Source organism: Rhyacophila brunnea, unplaced genomic scaffold, assembly GCF_057557595.1.
Source record: "Rhyacophila brunnea isolate RB1 unplaced genomic scaffold, BYU_Rbru_1.0 scaffold_6, whole genome shotgun sequence".
Taxonomy (NCBI): domain Eukaryota; kingdom Metazoa; phylum Arthropoda; class Insecta; order Trichoptera; family Rhyacophilidae; genus Rhyacophila; species Rhyacophila brunnea.
The window spans coordinates 3,953,088-3,973,924 of NW_028233276.1; the positions used below are offsets into that span (position 1 = coordinate 3,953,088).

At 33.5% G+C, this 20,837-nt stretch overlaps 1 protein-coding gene and 1 long non-coding RNA gene across 2 annotated transcripts in view; one reads left to right on the forward strand and one right to left on the reverse strand.

The window, feature by feature from the left end:
* LOC147065109 (uncharacterized) overlaps nucleotides 1-20,837 on the reverse strand; it is a 459,822-nt gene that overhangs the window by 259,256 nt on the left and 179,729 nt on the right. The gene's annotated exons all lie outside the window — the stretch shown is intronic.
* BORCS5 (BLOC-1 related complex subunit 5) lies at nucleotides 4,544-9,667 on the forward strand. The gene is made up of 6 exons (XM_085956775.1): nucleotides 4,544-4,724; nucleotides 5,235-5,334; nucleotides 6,344-6,463; nucleotides 7,035-7,258; nucleotides 8,178-8,366; nucleotides 9,333-9,667. Exons 2-6 carry the CDS (start codon nucleotides 5,241-5,243, stop codon nucleotides 9,546-9,548), a joined length of 843 nt encoding a protein of 280 aa, XP_085812901.1. The 5' UTR covers nucleotides 4,544-4,724; nucleotides 5,235-5,240; the 3' UTR covers nucleotides 9,549-9,667.

Sequence of the window (20,837 nt, forward strand, 5' to 3'; positions counted from 1 at the left end):
TTTTTTCTCATACAACCTTTACATTTCATACAATACTATTTTACATTAGAAGTAAGATATTAGTTTTTAAGTTATGATAGCGACATCCGTTGAAACCAAAGCTAACCAACAATTTGTTTTAAACAATTGCAACGGAAAAATCGAATGGGTTTTTGGATCTGATTCTTTAAAAGACGACCTACTTAATTATAGGTATAATTTTGATATTTTCAATGATAAAACATCAATAAATTAATATCCAGTGTGACACTATAAATATATTATGTCTCTCTTCCTCTTGGTCACTACACCATCTGTTTCATAAAGTTATATTTAGATTCAAAGTTTTTCATCATTTCTTGTTTTACTTTATGGCTGCTGCATTATTGAGGAATAAATAAAAATCAATTAGTGTAACTCATTTATTTGTCCGCAAGTAAAATTATTCAAAATTATAAAAGAGACACTGCGATCCGAATTATTAAACCTAATTTTGTGGTGAAACGAAGTGGCCAGTCATTGTACATTAATTATTGTTGCAATGTCATGGTGTTTATTATTTTTTTCAATATCAATCGTCACAGTTTTTAGATAAGCTTGTGAATCTATCCACGCCTTAAATTGTTCAGATACAAGGTGAACACGAATGGAAGACTCAAACATTGTAAAGACTGATTCTCATTCCAGACATCAGCTGTCATTAAGATTCCAAATAGAACTCTGTTTTCCCATGCAATTCTTGCAATTTGCGGATAAGTCTGACCTTTGTTAAGGATTTTTATACAAATTGAATGAGATTTTGAAAATGAAGAAGACTGCATTAATGTTATGTTCATCGCCAAAAAAATATTTGATATTATAGAACTGATTTGATCCATGGCGATGGTGAATTATTTTATCACAAAGTAAATACTGAATCTCTTAAGGCCGGTATGGATTAGTCGAGTGGCGAGTGATTTAGTTACCACTAAATGATGTGTCCGAACACAGTACATTAGTGAGTGACGTGTCAAAATGAACAGAGCACAACGTAACAAAGCAAAAATAAGTAATTAACTAGTTTTTTTATTCACGAATAATTCACAAGATTTAAGAATGTAACATTCTTTTTGTTTTACATACATAATTTAAAAACACTTCTGAGAAATACCTGTGTAACCAATAGAAAAAAAATCTTTTTTTTATAAAAATATGACACCCAGCAGGATTCGAACCTGTGTGATGAACCTGATTCAAAGTGTTTTCAAATTATGTAGGTATGTTAGTAAAATAAATAAGTTAACAATTTCATTTATTATGGCTATATTAGAAGAATTGGAGGAAGAAATTCTACGACATCTAATGAACTTGTCTAAAGATGTAAAAGTGTTCAGACTTGTCTCGTGACTTGTTTAGTGAGAGGTAGTGGGGGTCGCTACTCGACCGAAAAATTAGGACTAAATGATTTTACTAAATTACTCGACTAAATTTGTCTGTTCGTACACGTTTAGTTACTAAATTACTCACCACTCGACTAATCCGAACCGGCCTTTAAAAGTGATATTGTACTCTGTCAATCTCCAATTATGTTGATGATAGGGCATTTTTTCATTTGCAAGTGCATTTTTTTTGTTTGTAAATGTATCAAATATAAATGAGTAAGTACTCATAGGGTATTGTCCATGTAATATGATGTCACACCTAATAGGTGGGGTGGAATCTGATATTATGTTATAAAGAAGATATAAACAAATAACATAATACAAACTTCTGATAATACTATATTCCGTGATAAGATTATACTGAAATCGATTATTTAATTTGCTAATGTATTAATGAAAGGGTTAGAACAATGTGAGGGGGTTAACCCAAAATTATGTGATGTCATTTATAGATAACTGAAACATGCAAAACTCATCTTGTTCTATTATATCGTATTCAATCAGATTTGATTAGTAATTTTTTTTTTGTGGTGGCTGTGAATGATAAAAACGTGCCGTCGTATAAATTTAATGTAAAATCACCAGTATTAAAACGCAAAGGATTCTACTGTATTATTTTATTTTTATGAGAGAAAAACGTGATATTTTTTACTATTTTGAAGTTTGTTCTGTTATTCATAATGCTGTATATTTTCTTTCTCAGTGTTATGCTATATCAAAGTATTATGTATATTCGATGTTTCATAATTATTGTATTTATGAAAAAAATATTCCCATAAACAGTAACAAGAGGTGACGACTTCGTCCCGTTTATGTATGTTGTGCATTTCAATTTTACTATATTACATGTTATATTATGTGTAATTGATGAATAAAATACATTTTTCAAAAGCAGTATTTTTATTGATAGAGAATAAAATGTTCAAATAAACATAACTGTACTCCTATAATATTATAGGATAAGTAGTAGTTGCATGTATAAACATCTTTTCGATATGCGAAAGGGAGATTCAACTGTCATTAATCATCAATAATTGGACTTATTCGCGAAAAATATGAATTACTAGCAGTATCACCGACGCTGCCCGGGAGTGGAATGGTTTAATATTTGAAAATAAAAATTCTAAATTTAATACGTACCTAGAGTGCAGATTGAATTTTAAATAAATAATAGAGATTTTTATTTTTAACATAATATAGTATATTTTTGTACATTGCATTTAAATCATGGGTGGCCAACCCGCGGGCCGCATGCGGCCCACTGGGTGTTAACTTGTGGCCCGTGGAGCAGTGAGAAAAAGATGTGCTAATTTCGCAAATTGGGATCAAATATTGGCTCAAGATTTTAAAAAGCACCGTGTGCTTTTTGCTGAATTTGCAACGCCATTCTCCGTAGACGTGAATTTATTACCGGGAAATTTACAAATAGAACATTGTGAAATATGTTGCGATGAACAGTTAAAGGAGAAATTCCATCAGGTTGGTTTGGAAGAGTTTTACAAAACATATTTGGACAAGGAGAAATATCCTGCATTTTACAAACATGCTCTAATGATGACTTCGCTATTTGGAAACACTTACACGTGTGAATAGCTTTTTAGTCGGATGAAGCATATCAAATCCTGAGTGAGAACACGAATCACTGATGTGCATTTGGAAAACTGTTTGCATGTAGGAACAACCTCACTCGATATCGATATTGATGCACCTAGTTCTACCACACAAAATCAAACTTCTCACTAAAATTTCTTAATTTTATATTATTTTGTTTATTTTTTTATTATTTAAAAAAAGTCTAATCTAATAAATATGTTTGATTCTCATCTATGTTCTATTTTATTAATATATATAAGTATATCTTTTTTGTTTTGTATAATAAAACAATCAGTTGTGCGGCCCGGAAGGAATTCTCATTTTTAGAATCTGGCCCGGCTGCTGAAAAGGTTGGCCGGCCACCCATGATTTAAATATCTTAAAAAGTAGTATATTTCTATATAATATAAATATCCATCCATAATATAAATAAATATCCAATCCATCAATCCAGGGCTTTTCGAAATTGTGGCTTTTCCATTTAGTGCCAAAATATATAGATTTTTACTACCCCCCACTCTTGATACCGCTACATACAATAATTGTCCTTGATTGAAGCATTCCGATCTAATGTGGCAGCACAGCGTCGCCCGGGCCGCGCTTAGCGATTCTAATAACACATTTACTTGCATCTAACTTTGCCATTTGACCTCCGATCGAGCTGTAATAAACGCCAAAATTTTCTATAAAAAATGGGGGTTAAATTTAGCAAAAACCGTAAAACTGCTACGGGTTAAATCTGAAATTCGAGACCCCGACCACGCACTCCGGCTCGTCGGCCTCCGTCTATTGTCCAAATTTTGTCGAAATCCGACTGCGCGTGTGGACTTGTATAAAGAAAAACCGAAGGGCCGTACAAACATCCAAATATATTTTCCAAATTATAGTATAGATTCGTGTTTGGCCATAACTCTAGGAAAAGGAAATGATCAAAAATGACATTTCAACACAGAGGTTGGAAAGTCCAAATTCATGATCGGTAGGTAGGGTGTTATTTGAGCTTACGATCAGTCATTAAAAAAAACCGTAGAAAATATTTTATTCGAATTTTAGTGAATCTTCATAATTAATAACATTAATGATATGTTTTCTGTAGCTATCATTCATTTTTTGTGTTAGCTGTATTATCAGTGAAATTTAGAAACAGAATAATAATCATTGGCTTTGCTTTGGTTTTTGTAATAAATATGAAAATTATAATGAATGGAATCTTATTTTTTACTATAGCAATATTGTAATCTGAGTTTGACACCATAGTGCAGTGTTGCCAACCGTACTATAACTATAGTACAATACTATAATTTTGATTCTGCAAAAAATGTAAATACTATAATTTTACGCCGAATATGCCAAAATACTATAATTTTGAAGGACTCGAGCCGAAAAATGTTCCTGTACTATATTTTTTACAGAAATACTATAATTTTTACGCCTTTGTACTATAAACAGCATAGAAAAGTATGGCAACACTGCCATAGAGACAAAGACTAGTATTATCTATGGTATAGACTAATATACTCTAGTCTATGAATATACTTTTTGACACTGACAGTGACAGATGTGTTACGAAAATTGATAATTTTGTATTTTCTTAATATTATACTTATTAATTTATAGTAAACCTTTTATCGCGACATTAATTCACACACGCATGTACACGAATATATAGTTTTATGTTCTTCAATTCGTGCTATAACTCCTAGTTCTAGAGAAAGCTGGTTTTATTAAAAGGTAAGGAAAACAGGACAGCAATAAGATATTGTGTTATTTGCATAGTTTATTTGATTATTATTTGCGCCAATATTATATTGGGTAGGTAAATTGATAGCATATCACAGGAAGAATTTTTGGTGCAAAATGCACATTTATTCAGGAAGTACCTAATCATTTTTATATCTGACAGACTGTCAAAATAGTAGACCTATTGATGAAAATATGCACCAAAAAATACTGCTTTTAATACTTCAAGAAGATTGTTCCTTTATGCTGTGTGTGGAAAAAATACGTTATTGTTTTTTTTAGTTAATGATTTTACATACGATGGAACAGTACCTACTTACTTTGAAACCAATGAAATTAAAAAAAAAAAAAACATAGGTAACCAACTGACTTTGAAACGGATATCCTCATAACTAGCAAATGTCTTGCAATTAATTTTAAGTAATTCTCATATAGATAGTCCTTCTGGAGGGATATTATGAAATAGCAACACTTTAAATGTATTAATAATCATGTTGTTAGTTCCAGATGGGGTCGGAGCAATCAACGCAGGCCAGCAGCCGTGGCCAGTCGGCCTCGAGGCTTACTCGTGGCAATACTATAGCCACACCGCAGTCAAAAGGTCTACAAACTGAGTATATTATACTTACATAATATTTTATTTACCTACTGAACTGTGTCATTCTTCAGCGTTGAAGCATATGACATGAACAAATAATTGTAATCGTACCATTTTTCAAAGTCTACCGACAATTCAATATTAAATTTGTGGTAAACGACATTTTTGTATAAAGCTGGTTGGTTTTAGCGTTACTTTCTTTTTTCCATTGGATTGCATTTTCAAATTTGAACAATCTTTATTAGCTGATATACTCTTTTCTGTAATAAATATAACCAAAATGAAATTGGACTTATCGACATTATCATTGTATGATTTTAAATAATAATAAGACATTGGGTTTTAAAATATTTTTTTTGTATAATTTTAGCAGGATGTAGAAGGTATAAATCATTAAATATTATGTGAATTACACATTGAATGTGTACGAATTGGTAATAGTGACTCATATGACCGCATGACTTTTTATAACTTTCTTTTTAGACCAAATCTAACCTAACCTAACCTACACCCACACCAACCTAATCTAACCTAACTTAATGTGATAATGATGCTTCGAAATGTATGAAAATATCAAACTTTAAATTAACAATTATTGGATCGAAAAGCATTAGATTTTGACCATATGTGTGACTCATCTGTTTTTGAAAATAGACACCTCATATGACCCCTGCAGCTTGTTGATCGCTCTTGTAGAATTCGTGGAGTTGTACGACAAGGGGGCGTATGTCATACTCTCTGGTGGTATTCAGAGCATATATCTCAGCCACATGTAGTTCCTCTTTGCGAATACATCTAACACCAAGGACTGGCACATCTGCTCATAAACTTGGACTTCATGAGATAGTCGTACTAGTGTACTTATAAATTCGTCAAAGTTGATGAAGAGATATATAAAAACAACAGTTGTATACAATTTATAAGTGCCTAATATTTTAACTTTGAAGGCTGTTTAATATGTCGGTTACCATTTAATCGTCAGCCCAATTAGTATAATATTATGTTGTTTCAGATGTGCCAGTGAGTAGTGTTGGCGATTCAGTTCAAAGTGGAAATACTTCACCGGGTGCCAGTGTCTGCTCCGATACAGACCTTCCCTACATTTCTTATACACTCAATAGGCCTATAGGAGGTAAGAAAATAAATTTTTCTATGTTTATCCCGTGTTTAACGAATATTTTACATTTTAATAGGAAGCTTTACTGAAACACAAAAAAATTCAAGACACTTGTTGCGTTGATGTGTTTGAAATTTTTTACATAGATGCAGTTAGCCGTATCACAGTTCATCATGAGCTGTTTTGTCGAAAATAGATTGCTGTATAGTATTGAGATCAAACCCATGTCTAAATAAAACACTTACTTATAAAATACTATCTGTTAATATTGAAACTGACTGATACTTTTAAAAATCATATAGGTAGATAAAAGTTGAATAACATAGTCCGCAGTGTGTGCACTTGCTAATCGAAAGGTCTACAAGTCAATCCCGCCCGCTGTTTTTACTTTATATTTGTTTATTGATTTTTTCATCATAAATCATTCTCTTGGAAATTTTTGTGTACCGTATGTAAAAGAAATCACTTCAATAAAATGATTCTATTAAAAATGGATTTATTTTGATTAATTTTCATTTATTTGTCAAATTTAATGTTCGAATGAAGTATTAAAAATAATTGAATTCAACCCGATATAATACGGCAGACTCTCCAAAGCTGACAAACAAAAACCAGAGCGCTGCGCGGCGTGGTGGTTTGACTTCACAACGACGAGGAATGTCCATATCATCGGCCTCATCTGCTTCATCACAATCCCACCAACAGCGGAGGCCCATCGTCCCCTTCACAAATGCACACACCATCGTCGTCGTTAAGGAGGCAGCCGCTCCACAGTCTTCTGACAGAGACGAAGACCTTCTGAAACTGCAGGTATATTAAAATTATTACATAAAAAGAGTTTCAATTGATAAAAAGGGATCTTAACAAACCCTTTGCATTTGAATACATTATACAGATACTAGTATGTTTCTAGAGTTGCGCGGATCTCTTGAATATCTTTTCTTGGATCCGTCAGTTTGGTGTTCCTTTGGTTCAGTTGAGGCCTGTCACTTCATCATCCAGGGCTTTAAATCTGACTCATGTTTGTCTAACACAAGCAATAATAATTCAGTTATACTAAAGTATAAGTTGTCCGCTGAATGAGGGCACCACATGCTAACATTTGACATACAGTAAAACCTCGTTAATAAGAACACGGATAACTCTAAATTCGCCGTAATTCGAAATTTTCGCAAAAAAAGTCCCTTGAACATTATTTTCATATAAAACCAACCATACCTTTAATTCGAATTTCGTAATTCGAAATGATTTCAGAGTCCTGGCATACAAAAATATTCAATAAATCGTAATAAAGTACACTAATTCATGAACCAGTCATTGAAAATTGTGACAGATTTTTCTTAAAACATCATAAATTACTTATTTTAAGAAGGTAATATAAATAATCCTGACATTTTATGACCCATTAACACACACAGAATCGGAAATTTTGTAGGCACATCTATGATCGTAAACGAATTTAATGAAAATCAGAAAAAAAAAAAATTTTCAAAATTTTTATATTTTCCCGACACACATTTCATATTTCGTAATTCGAATTTTTTTCCGATTTTCGGTCCCATGGAATTCGTATTAACGAGTTTTTACTGTATCATTCAATACTTTTTATTCTGTGATGAGCTTAGTTCTAAATTTGAACACCGGGCAATTATTTATGATGGAATATCAGCCATACTATGTTATTGATATTGATGAATGTGACAGGATAGCACATTATTTTGTGTTGTAGCAAATACCAATGTTTCTGCCGATAATGCGAGGGGCGTTAGGGCTGCCTGGTGCTAGAGACCCTGAGATCTTGGAAGGCATCGCCAGCGAGCCATGGCTACGGCTGGCCGTTCGTTTGCAGGCGCACATGTCGCACTGCGCCACCATTGTCGCCAACGACCAAACCGTCATCACAGCACGTTGCAAAGAGGTGAATTTATCATACAATATTGTACAAATGGAAATCCTAGTTCAATATGGAAACCATTCAAAAAATTGAATCATTTGAAGTTCTTTTATAAATTCTTCTTTAGAAGCTTTAATATTTGAAGGAAATATGATTTTTGCAGTGATCCTACTTTAGCCATGGTTGTAAGTTCATTCAATATAAATTGAAGTGAAACAAAATTTGAAACTGAGGGCTTGCTACAGTGAGAACAGCATATAGCTCTCTCTCTCTCTCTCTCTTTTACACTAGCAGTATTAGTCAGTCTAGGAAATGATTCAAAATGACATTTCACCACAGAGGTTGGAAAGTGCCATTTCACGATCGGAGACAATCGGCAGGGCGAATGAGGTAGATGATTTGTTTGAGAGTATGACGGTGTAATTTGGGCTTTAGGATCAGACGTTGGAAAAAACCATAGAAAAGATTTTATTTGAATTTTAGTGAACGATCATTGTTAATGATATGTTTTCCGTAGTTTTCACATTCTTTTTGTGTTGTCAGCTGTATTGTCAGGGAAATTTAAAAATAGAATTTGTCATTGGCTTTGGGTCAGTCGAAGAAGTGGCTAACGCTGCATTGGGCATTGCAGGCCAATGACTTACCAGTTGTCTACTACGAGGTGGACTACGATTGACACAGTACAATTTGCTAGATATTTATAATAATTATAATGGATGATTTACGTATGGTATTTTAGCTGTCATATGCCGATAACTTCATTTCTAAATCGTTAGTAAATGGATACTTCGTAATAGAATTTAATTTTTCTTTATGATATGTATTAGTATATATTTATGCATTATAAGATTGTTATACTCTCCTACTTATTTTGGTTATACCATTAATAAGTCATGGCACTTTAACAGGTGATTTTTGACATTTATGCTTCCACAAGTCAAGTTAACTATTCATATCAATAACATCAGTGATGTTCAAATCTTGAAACAGATGGACCAAGAAGTGTGTCGGCTGCTCACAGTGCTCGTGGACCGACAGCGCAGGGGCGCCAAACTTGCAGAGCGACTGTCTCAAGTTCGACCGCTTTCTCAGCAACTCACCAGATGCCACTCGCTACTCAACCACGCCCTCATGACATTGCAAGATATCGACGCCCTTCTGCCGCCCGAGGACAGGATGGAGCCATTCGTTTGGACAACCGGTTGATATTTATAGTCATGTCACTTTGTGAAACCATCTCTAAATCAAGACTCGAATATGTTTTATCCCATTGCTCATTTGTAATAATATTTTTATTTATTTCTTATTATAAATACAGCATCTAGTATCGTCTACATTCCCTTTTAGACCAGAGGGTCTCCTAAATTATATTAAATTCTGCGTAATTGATAGTTGGACCCATAATGCTTATCTCTAAAGCTGTAGTGGGTTTGACTTCTATATCTGGCATTTTTAAAAGTGTGTGTTTATTCAGAGCAAGAATCCAATGAGTATATCAGTAACCACCATTTTTTGTATAAAAAATTGTACAAATTCTACTCCAGGCCTCATATGATCTCCGTAGCAGCAAATATGTAGATTATCTTTTTGAATGATACATAGAAATGGAAGTATACCATATTATGTATGTCTTCATCATAACTCTAGTCATTTATATCTCATAATGGCTGTCACGGAATTAACTGTAAAATCCCAATTTCCAATTTGAAGCTTCACAATATCGTAGCAAATGTTTGTTTCGTACTATATATTATAATGAAGTTCCACTACATAAAAGCCAGTTCAATTAAAAATTAATTTACATGGTACACTACATATTACTCATGGTAGATTTGTTTAATATAGTTTTCATACTAATCGTACATACATACTTTTCGTACAAATATTCAACAAGTCGGTACTATAATGGCAAATGGATATTCATAACTTACTTTTGGAACTCTATTTTACATTAGAGCATAAACAAAGTTTTGATATCAGATAGGGCAAGAAATTATACATCAACATTATTAAGAGCACTTTATAATCGTCTCTGTTGTGGCAGAACACACTAACTGGAGAATACTAGTTTTGAGTAATTTGACTTTGAAGTTGTTAAAATGTTTGAAATAGTCTATCATGTGAGTTTATTAAGTAATCGTAAAAAGGATGACTTTAAAATAAAGACTGTTTATTTATTAACCTGATAGCTGCCCGTAACGTAACGTTTACGTCATGCACAGCGGCGATTCAGGCGCCCGTACCGTACGATATACGCCGAGCCGTTCTACGCGCTTGTATGAGTCAAATATATATTTATTTAATTTTAAAACGTGTAACTACATTTCTGATCAGACCTTGCAAGCAAAAAACATTTGTACGGCGCATACATCGCGAGAATAAGGGAATTTCCCGAGAGGCCAAATCAGGGTTAGCTCAAAATTCCCCTGCACACTGGGATATCTTGTACAATAGGCAGTTGGTATGATTCGATAGTGATGAGTCAGTTGTCGCCGGAATATCATTTAGTCTGGATGCTAATTCGGAATGCTTTCTTATTCAGATTTGCGTTATAATTGGAATGTTTTCAATGTTTTTACATTGAAATTTAATTTCTATTGAGTGACCAAGTGTTTTTATTTATATTTCATATACAATTTGCGTATAAAAAAGTGTTATATTTACGAGTTTTGTTTTAGATTTTACCTACTAAACTTGAATGAAAAGAAAGATTTTCGATGTTTTTAGATAGAAATTGACAAAGAACTAAGTGTTGTGACTATTTTTTATTTGTATTTCGGATTCGATTTGCGTATACAAAGTGTTTTATTTACGAGTTTAGTTTTACAAATTTTATTATTCAAAATGGATGAGATCGACGAAGTTGGTGAAATCGATAACCTTATCGAAACAGTTGAATCTGAAGACGATGGAAGTAAAGATTCGGATGTCGAACTTGAGGAAACTTTGGAAGTCGATGAAAGTGAAATTATCACACCGGAATCCACTGAAAGACCGACATTTGAGTGGAAATCGGATATGTTTGAGCCACGCGCATTTTCCTTCGATGCTAATGTTTCGGGATGCAAAGCTGATAATTTGACTTCGGATGCACTCGAAATGGACTATTTCAAATGTTTCATCGATATTTTTTTTGTTGAAATGTTAGTACGAGAGACCAACAGACAATTTGTATTTGCCACAAAAAATATCACAGTTTTGAGTGATCGTCTACGGCGATGGGTAGACTGCACAATTGATGATATGTACACATTTTTGGGGCTGTGTATGCTAATGTCAAGGAATTCACGGAATAAAATATCTGAACACTGGTCTATCCACAGATTGTTATTTTCACCATGTTATTCCGAAACCATGTCCAGGAATCGTTTCGAACTGATGCATCGAATGTTGCATTTTTGTGACAATGAAACGCAGGTTCCCGGAGATCGACTATATAAAATTAGACAGGTCCTGAAAGAACTGAAAATTTCTTTCAAGCAGTACATGTGTCCATATCAGAACATATGTATTGATGAGAGTCTTCTCCTTTTCAAAGGCAGACTTTTATTCCGCCAATTCATCAGGACGAAGGCTAGTCGTTTCGGAATAAAAATTTTTGTAATGGCTGATTGCAAAACTGGTTTTGTCTTATATGTAATCATTTATTCCGGAAAACAAACTGAAATTGAGAAAAATAATTACATCGGTATATCGGGCAACGTGGTGGTAACGATGCTTGGACCATACTTGGAACTAGGGCATACATTGTACATTGACAACTGGTACAGCAGCCCAACGTTATTCAAGTATCTTTATGATCACCGGACGAATGCCTGTGGAACCGTAAGGAGAAACAGAATTGGGATGCCCAAATTTACTAAGAAATTGAAAAAAGGGGAAACCGATACATTCCATACTGACAAAATTATGGCTTTGGCGTGGAAGGATAAAAAGGATGTTACAATGTTGTCCACAATTCACAACAATACTTTCAAACCTACTGGAAAAGTAGACTATAAGACTAAAATTCCGATTTCCAAGCCGGAATGCATTGTTGATTACAATAAAAACATGGGTGCTGTGGATCGTAGTGATATGAAAATTTCTTCTGTAAATTCGACAAGAAAAACTGTCAAATGGTACAAAAAACTTTTTTTCCATTTGATAGATTTATCTCTGCTGAATGCCCATGTATTGTTCCAACAAAAAACTGGAAAAAAACAACCGCTGGGTGAATTTCAATTGAAAGTCATCGGACAACTGATCGAAAAACATAAGTTAGAACCAAAAACTCTTTTGAAGCGAAAAGCACCCTTACCCTCTAGGCTAACAGAAAGACATTTTTTGGGTAAAATACCACCTACTAACAATAAAATTAATGCGGCAAGAAGATGTTATGTATGTGCCAATACAAAAAATCAGAAAAGACGGAAAGAAACTAGGTATTTGTGCAAGCAGTGCGACATTGCTCTGTGTTTTGAACCGTGCTTCGAAATTTTCCATACACAAGAAAGTTTTTAGTGATTTTAATGTGTTTAGTATACTTCTTAGTGCTATAAGTATTTATGGTGACATTTTACAAAAATACTATAAAATTTATTTTTCAAAATACTTATATTAAAAAAAAAAAAAAAAAACAACTAATTCTTGTAAGTGCAGTGTTGTGACAACCCTACCATACCTGAAAATTTTCAGACATTTTCATGAAATTGTGTATGAAAAACTTTTTCGCCGAACTTCAATTGAGGTCTCATATATGTAAGTGCATTATATTGGACTTTTCACTATTCTTTTAATTTTTTTATAATATAATTAATTCCTGGGCCCTGGGGAGTATACCTAGTACTTTCAGCTGGGCTGTTAAAAGGTTAAAATTACTTTCAATATGAATTATTAAATTACTTACTCTGTGTGTAATTAAGGAATAACTGATCAAAAATTTTATGTTATGTCACTATCGATTCTTTGCCTTCCCGCATTATTCTCTGAATGGTGCTAATGGGTACATCAAATGCTTTGTTTGCCAATTTAACAATATTATATTTCAAATTGTACTGTTTTTTCATCACTTTTAAATATTCGGTCACATTAAAAACAATAATTTCTCGTGCTTGTCTTTGTCAAGGTTTTCTGTAATACCCTGATCGAGATTGGGTATTCATTGTAAAACTGTAAATATACTATTGTATCGTGTAAAACAGACTTTTCACACACAGACGCAGCGTTTACACACCTACTCTATGCGCATGAAAGTAAGTGTGCTGCGCAGGTCCGTGCTTAAGTTGTTTAGCTATATTTGTGTAATCTTATTTTGATGTACATATCGTCACTGTTCTGGCAGAAGACACTAATTCGAAAAAATGACATATTGAGTTAGTGATACCAAAATGTTCCTTATTTCAAACTTTACCGTCTGGAAACCTTCTTAACCTTTTAACAGCCCAGCTGAAAGTACTAGGTATACTCCCCAGGGCCCAGGAATTAATTATATTATAAAAAAATTAAAAGAATAGTGAAAAGTCCAATATAATGCACTTACATATATGAGACCTCAATTGAAGTTCGGCGAAAAAGTTTTTCATACACAATTTCGTGAAAATGTCTGAAAATTTTCAGGTATGGTAGGGTTGTCACAACACTGCACTTATAAGAATTAGTTGATTTTTTTTTTTTTTTTTAATATAAGTATTTTGAAAAATAAATTTTATAGTATTTTTGTAAAATGTCACCATAAATACTTATAGCACTAAGAAGTATACTTAACACATTAAAATCACTAAAAACTTTCTTGTGTATGGAAAATTTCGAAGCACGGTTCAAAACACAGAGCAATGTCGCACTGCTTGCACAAATACCTAGTTTCTTTCCGTCTTTTCTGATTTTTTGTATTGGCACATACATAACATCTTCTTGCCGCATTAATTTTATTGTTAGTAGGTGGTATTTTACCCAAAAAATGTCTTTCTGTTAGCCTAGAGGGTAAGGGTGCTTTTCGCTTCAAAAGAGTTTTTGGTTCTAACTTATGTTTTTCGATCAGTTGTCCGATGACTTTCAATTGAAATTCACCCAGCGGTTGTTTTTTTCCAGTTTTTTGTTGGAACAATACATGGGCATTCAGCAGAGATAAATCTATCAAATGGAAAAAAAGTTTTTTGTACCATTTGACAGTTTTTCTTGTCGAATTTACAGAAGAAATTATCATATCACTACGATCCACAGCACCCATGTTTTTATTGTAATCAACAATGCATTCCGGCTTGGAAATCGGAATTTTAGTCTTATAGTCTACTTTTCCAGTAGGTTTGAAAGTATTGTTGTGAATTGTGGACAACATTGTAACATCCTTTTTATCCTTCCACGCCAAAGCCATAATTTCGTCAGTATAGAATGTATCGGTTTCCCCTTTTTTCAATTTCTTAGTAAATTTGGGCATCCCAATTCTGTTTCTCCTTACGGTTCCACAGGCATTCGTCCGGTGATCATAAAGATACTTGAATAACGTTGGGCTGCTGTACCAGTTGTCAATGTACAATGTATGCCCTAGTTCCAAGTATGGTCCAAGCATCGTTACCACCACGTTGCCCGATATACCGATGTAATTATTTTTCTCAATTTCAGTTTGTTTTCCGGTATAAATGATTACATCTAAGACAAAACCAGTTTTGCAATCAGCCATTACAAAAATTTTTATTCCGAAACGACTAGCCTTCGTCCTGATGAATTGGCGGAATAAAAGTCTGCCTTTGAAAAGGAGAAGACTCTCATCAATACATATGTTTTGATATGGACACATGTACTGCTTGAAAGAAATTTTCAGTTCCTTCAGGACCTGTCTAATTTTATATAGTCGATCTCCGGGAACCTGCGTTTCATTGTCACAAAAATGCAACATTCGATGCATCAGTTCGAAACGATTCCTGGACATGGTTTCGGAATAACATGGTGAAAATAACAATCTGTGGATAGACCAGTGTTCAGATATTTTATTCCGTGAATTCCTTGACATTAGCATACACAGCCCCAAAAATGTGTACATATCATCAATTGTGCAGTCTACCCATCGCCGTAGACGATCACTCAAAACTGTGATATTTTTTGTGGCAAATACAAATTGTCTGTTGGTCTCTCGTACTAACATTTCAACAAAAAAAATATCGATGAAACATTTGAAATAGTCCATTTCGAGTGCATCCGAAGTCAAATTATCAGCTTTGCATCCCGAAACGTTAGCATCGAAGGAAAATGCGCGTGGCTCAAACATATCCGATTTCCACTCAAATGTCGGTCTTTCAGTGGATTCCGGTGTGATAAATTCACTTTCATCGACTTCCAAAGTTTCCTCAAGTTCGACATCCGAATCATCACTTCCATCGTCTTCAGATTCAACTGTTTCGATAAGGTTATCGATTTCACCAACTTCGTCGATCTCATCCATTTTGAATAATAAAATTTGTAAAACTAAACTCGTAAATAAAACACTTTGTATACGCAAATCGAATCCGAAATACAAATAAAAAATAGTCACAACACTTAGTTCTTTGTCAATTTCTATCTAAAAACATCGAAAATCTTTCTTTTCATTCAAGTTTAGTAGGTAAAATCTAAAACAAAACTCGTAAATATAACACTTTTTTATACGCAAATTGTATATGAAATATAAATAAAAACACTTGGTCACTCAATAGAAATTAAATTTCAATGTAAAAACATTGAAAACATTCCAATTATAACGCAAATCTGAATAAGAAAGCATTCCGAATTAGCATCCCGACTAAATGATATTCCGGCGACAACTGACGCATCACTATCGAATCATACCAACTGCCTATTGTACAAGATATCCCAGTGTGCAGGGGAATTTTGAGCTAACCCTGATTTGGCCTCTCGGGAAATTCCCTTATTCTCGCGATGTATGCGCCGTACAAATGTTTTTTGCTTGCAAGGTCTGATCAGAAATGTAGTTACACGTTTTAAAATTAAATAAATAAATATTTGACTCATACACGCGCGTAGAACGGCTCGGCGTATATCGTACGGTACGGGCGCCTGAATCACCGCCGTGCATGACGTAAACGTTACGTTACGGGCAGCTATCAGGTTAATGAATTGCTACCTGTAATACGGGCTGCCATTTTCGTAACTGACCGGAAACTTGCGAACCAACCCGAACTTCAAAAACGTCATGCTTATGTTGCATTATAACATCCACGTTTGTGTGTTTTTAAATGGGATATTGATAATATTTTTTCTCATGTCAGTAATATCTGCATACACACTTTTGCCACATCAAACAATATACTAAAAGGAAGATTTTTTGCTGCGTCAATAGCCATTAGTCATGACAGTACCGAAGCAATATCTGCACTTGTTCAGTGCCATGGTCTTTAGACTCTTTGTATACTTTAAACATATCTTTAAGTCATTCGATCTCAACTGTGTCGATTCTACAGTAATATTAACATTATGTATTGGTTGTGTTCTCGAAAAATAATATTTACATTTTAGTATTGACAATAAAACTGCACATCACCTGGGTTACAATTTCTGAAATTAGCTGTGTTATTAAACTAATGAATTTGGTTTTTTGAAAGACCTGTTTTGTATGAGAAATTTGAACAGTTTTTAAGATTAGTTTGTGTTACTACCTCGATACCACATCAACCCAAACCTATGGAAGCTTTTGCAATGACTGTGATCTTCGATAGTTCTTTGGTTTCTTTGATAGATAGATGTGCAGGTATTATGTCTGGCCATCTTACCTATTTCACGAGTGACTACTGTTACACGCCATATAATTTCCGTGTCCGGAAACTTGTACGTATGCAGTTTGCCGTATCACACTTCACCGTAAAATGCTATATCGGAAATATAATGGTCATTTATTAAAGACCATCCAACCTCTTTGGGTCGTATTACTGACATAAAATTCATGTCTAAATAAAACACGGTTCTTGTCGGTTTACACTTTATAGGAAGCCAGCAGCAAACAAATTTTGAAAATAGCCAATATACTGGATTATTTCGGGGGCTGAGGGTGACAAGGGCGAAACTACAAAACAATGGTTTTGAGATGAACACAAAAACAGTCTTCTTTTAAGTAATTTTCTCCTTAAGGGCGGACATGCTCAGCATAAGTCAAAATGGAGATTTTATTGCATTTTCAAAGCATGATCCTGGACATTCCTTAAACACGCGCGTTAACATCATTTTACTCCCTACTTCAATTATAGTTTGTCAATTTATGGCTACGGCCGTATGTTGTAGCTTAACCACTGGGGAATGCCAAAAGAAATGGCGTATTTAAAAAAAACACTACCTTATTCTTAGGTCAATAATTATTATAAAGCAATCATTATTCGTAGGATGTTTATCACACTTGAATGCTCAAAGACATAGCTTATAATTAGTATCTTTAGAATTATCTTCAAATGTGTTAATCTTCCACATTTTTTGAATAATAAAATGCCTAATTCTTGTCAAATTTGGGATCACAGAGATTATCAATATAATTTTTTATTGTAAATATTTCACTATAATAATGTCGACATAAATTATACTAATGGCTTTATAAATCCGTTTAAAAATTAATAAATGTAAAATATCTTAACACCACTTCACATGGACGTACTGAAATATGACTATGTTCTAAAACATTAAAGCGAGAGGTTTAAAAGAATACTATTTTATGTAATAAAAATACTTTATGCAGTCATCAAATGTTTAAAATAAATATAAATAAGGCTTCAAAATTATATAAATAGATTATCTACAACGTTTAAGGAATGTCCAGGATCATGCTTTGAAAATGCAATAAAAGCTCCATTTTGACCTACGCTGAGCATGTCCCCCCTTTAAGACATATTAATTTTATCAGTAAAAAATACAGTTGAGAGTGTAAGGTTTTGCCTTTATAATGATTTTATTTGTAATGATGTAATAAAAGTGATTTTCGGAGCCAGTTCAATGCTTAGCTCAAAACTTTGATTATTGTAGTTTCGCCCTTGTCATCCTAAGCCCCCGATTTGTTAGGTTAGGTTAGGTTTTTATTGTTGAATTCATGGATTTTGCCAAAATCAGGTATGAAAATTGAATTAATGTTTATAGTTAATCTAATAAAATTGGAGACCATATGAATACGTGTATTAAATAAGGCTCTAAGTACCAAAAGGTAGTATTGCCTGTATTTACAAAATACCGAGTCATTGCAGTAAAATTTCATGAAGCAGACCTTTTGAAAAATGTAGTTTTACAGTGTGAAGCAATCACGGCAGCTTCTATAATTTTAGGTATTAAGAACTCGCAAGTGTCAACACGTCATCGTCAGCTATTTTATATTGAATGCCGTTGACCACTGCAGTGCTACTTACACCATTATAAATAAAACACGCCAACGGACTTACAACGTCGACAGGTTTATTTATTTTGCTGTATTTTTTTGACTTGCTTGAGGCACTTAGACTATAGTTGACGTTATTGGCATTGGTATGTAGAACATTTTTCTATAAAAATGACAGTTTTTATTATTTTGGTACTTAGCGCCTTAATTAATACACGTATTCATATAGTCTCTTTCCGATAAGAAAGCTCACGGCGAACTGTGCTACGGTGAAATGTTTTACGTACAATTTACATGTAACCATAATTTCTAATATCACAGATTCTTGTTCTCTTTTTATCACTCTGTAAATCTCAATTTAAATCTAACAAAATACAATAAAAATATCTCATTATTTATATTTACTCGGTCAGTTTCACACAATATATTATAATTCTTATGTGTTCAGAAATGCACACCTGAGTTTTCAATGCATAATTGAACACCATTTAAAATACTATGCTTACTTTTTACCATCTCGTGTGGATTATAGCCTAACCACTTGATGCTAATTTCAGAAAATGGGCCCCTGTTATATGTGGCTATAATTTATAGTAATAGAGTTGAGACAAAAATTGTACAAAAACTCTCTGAAATGATTGAAAATAATTTTATAACCACCAATACATAAAATCACCTAAATATAACTTACCGGTATCCTAACAGCTTTGAATGATAATATCTTATTTTGTAATTAGCAACCTTGCTCTCTCTAACAATAGGGCTCGAAGTAAAACAACACTATTTATCAAAAGCAAAAAATACTTCGTAAGAACGTTCTAGCAAAAGCTGTCCTTCACTCATGAAAATATCCATAATACCGTACTGCCACAAGTGTACGCATGAACAAAATCAAATCATAATGGTGTGTGTAGGAATGAATATTTTAGTGAAACTTGGTTTCACGTGATATAGCAATTTTGGTAGTTGAGTGAATCCACCTGATTTTTTTGACAACCGAGCACATTACCCTGCTCTGCAAAATAATCATTTCCCACCCAAATGCACGAATTGTTAATATTTGATAACAAGTAACCCGTTAACTGTAACACCTCCAAATAACTCATAAAGTGCCCGTGACTTCTTCCTTCTTAATACTACAATAGGCCTAGAGACCATATTATGACAGTAGTGTAGGGATTATAGTAATAGAAGTGAAACAATCACAAACACCCAGGTTTTGAGAAAATCATGTAAATATATTGTGTCCTCGCCGGGAATCGAATGCGGAGCTCTCGGATGAAGACAAGCGCCTTACGCACTTCACCACGAAAGCCACTGTTATTTTCACAAATGAATTATCTTATGTAAAAAGAATATAACCAATGAATCTGCATACATGGTTTTAATTTAAAGTAAAAAAAAAACGAAATATAAGGAAACGGTGATATTGTGTGTTATGAAGTTACGTAATTGGAATAGATCTGCATATGCTTGAAAAACTTTGTCTACAGCTCTGTGATCTAACTCTTTTTGTAAACAAGTTTTTTTGTAGATAGTGTTGTTTAATTTCGTCCTCTTTTATGGTCCTCGAATTATAAGATTAAGTGAAACTTTGCAATAACTCCAAATACATAATATACAAATTTAATTAATATATTCTATTACGTCTTGCAAAAGGGCTTATAATTATTTATTGGTACATGATACCTTTTTCTTTCTTAGTGTAAATTAATTATGCCTATCGTATATTGTATTTATTGTGATATTAATATTGCCAGCGTGCTTATTATTGTGTTTATAAATATTTTATTGTTACCTATGTTATAATAATATATAAGCAAACATCAAATAAATATGTCTATATTTTATTTACTACTCATTATCATGATAAGCTCGAGTTGTTTGTCATAATACCCCGTTTACAAGTGCATGGATTTACTGCTGACAGTATGGATAATCGCGGCCACAACAAGAAAATACACATGTATTATCATACAAGTTGCAAGATTGCACACATGAATCAAAAAAGTTCAGAAGTTTCTGAATTTTCACGCGACAGTTGGAATTGTTCGATATCTGCGTCTACACAGTAGAACGACAGTGGCGAACCTGCGGTTAAAAAAACATACTTCACCGCACAGACCTCAGAGTAATAATATAAAGAGAGTGGTTATTGTTTGACAAAATGAAGCCGT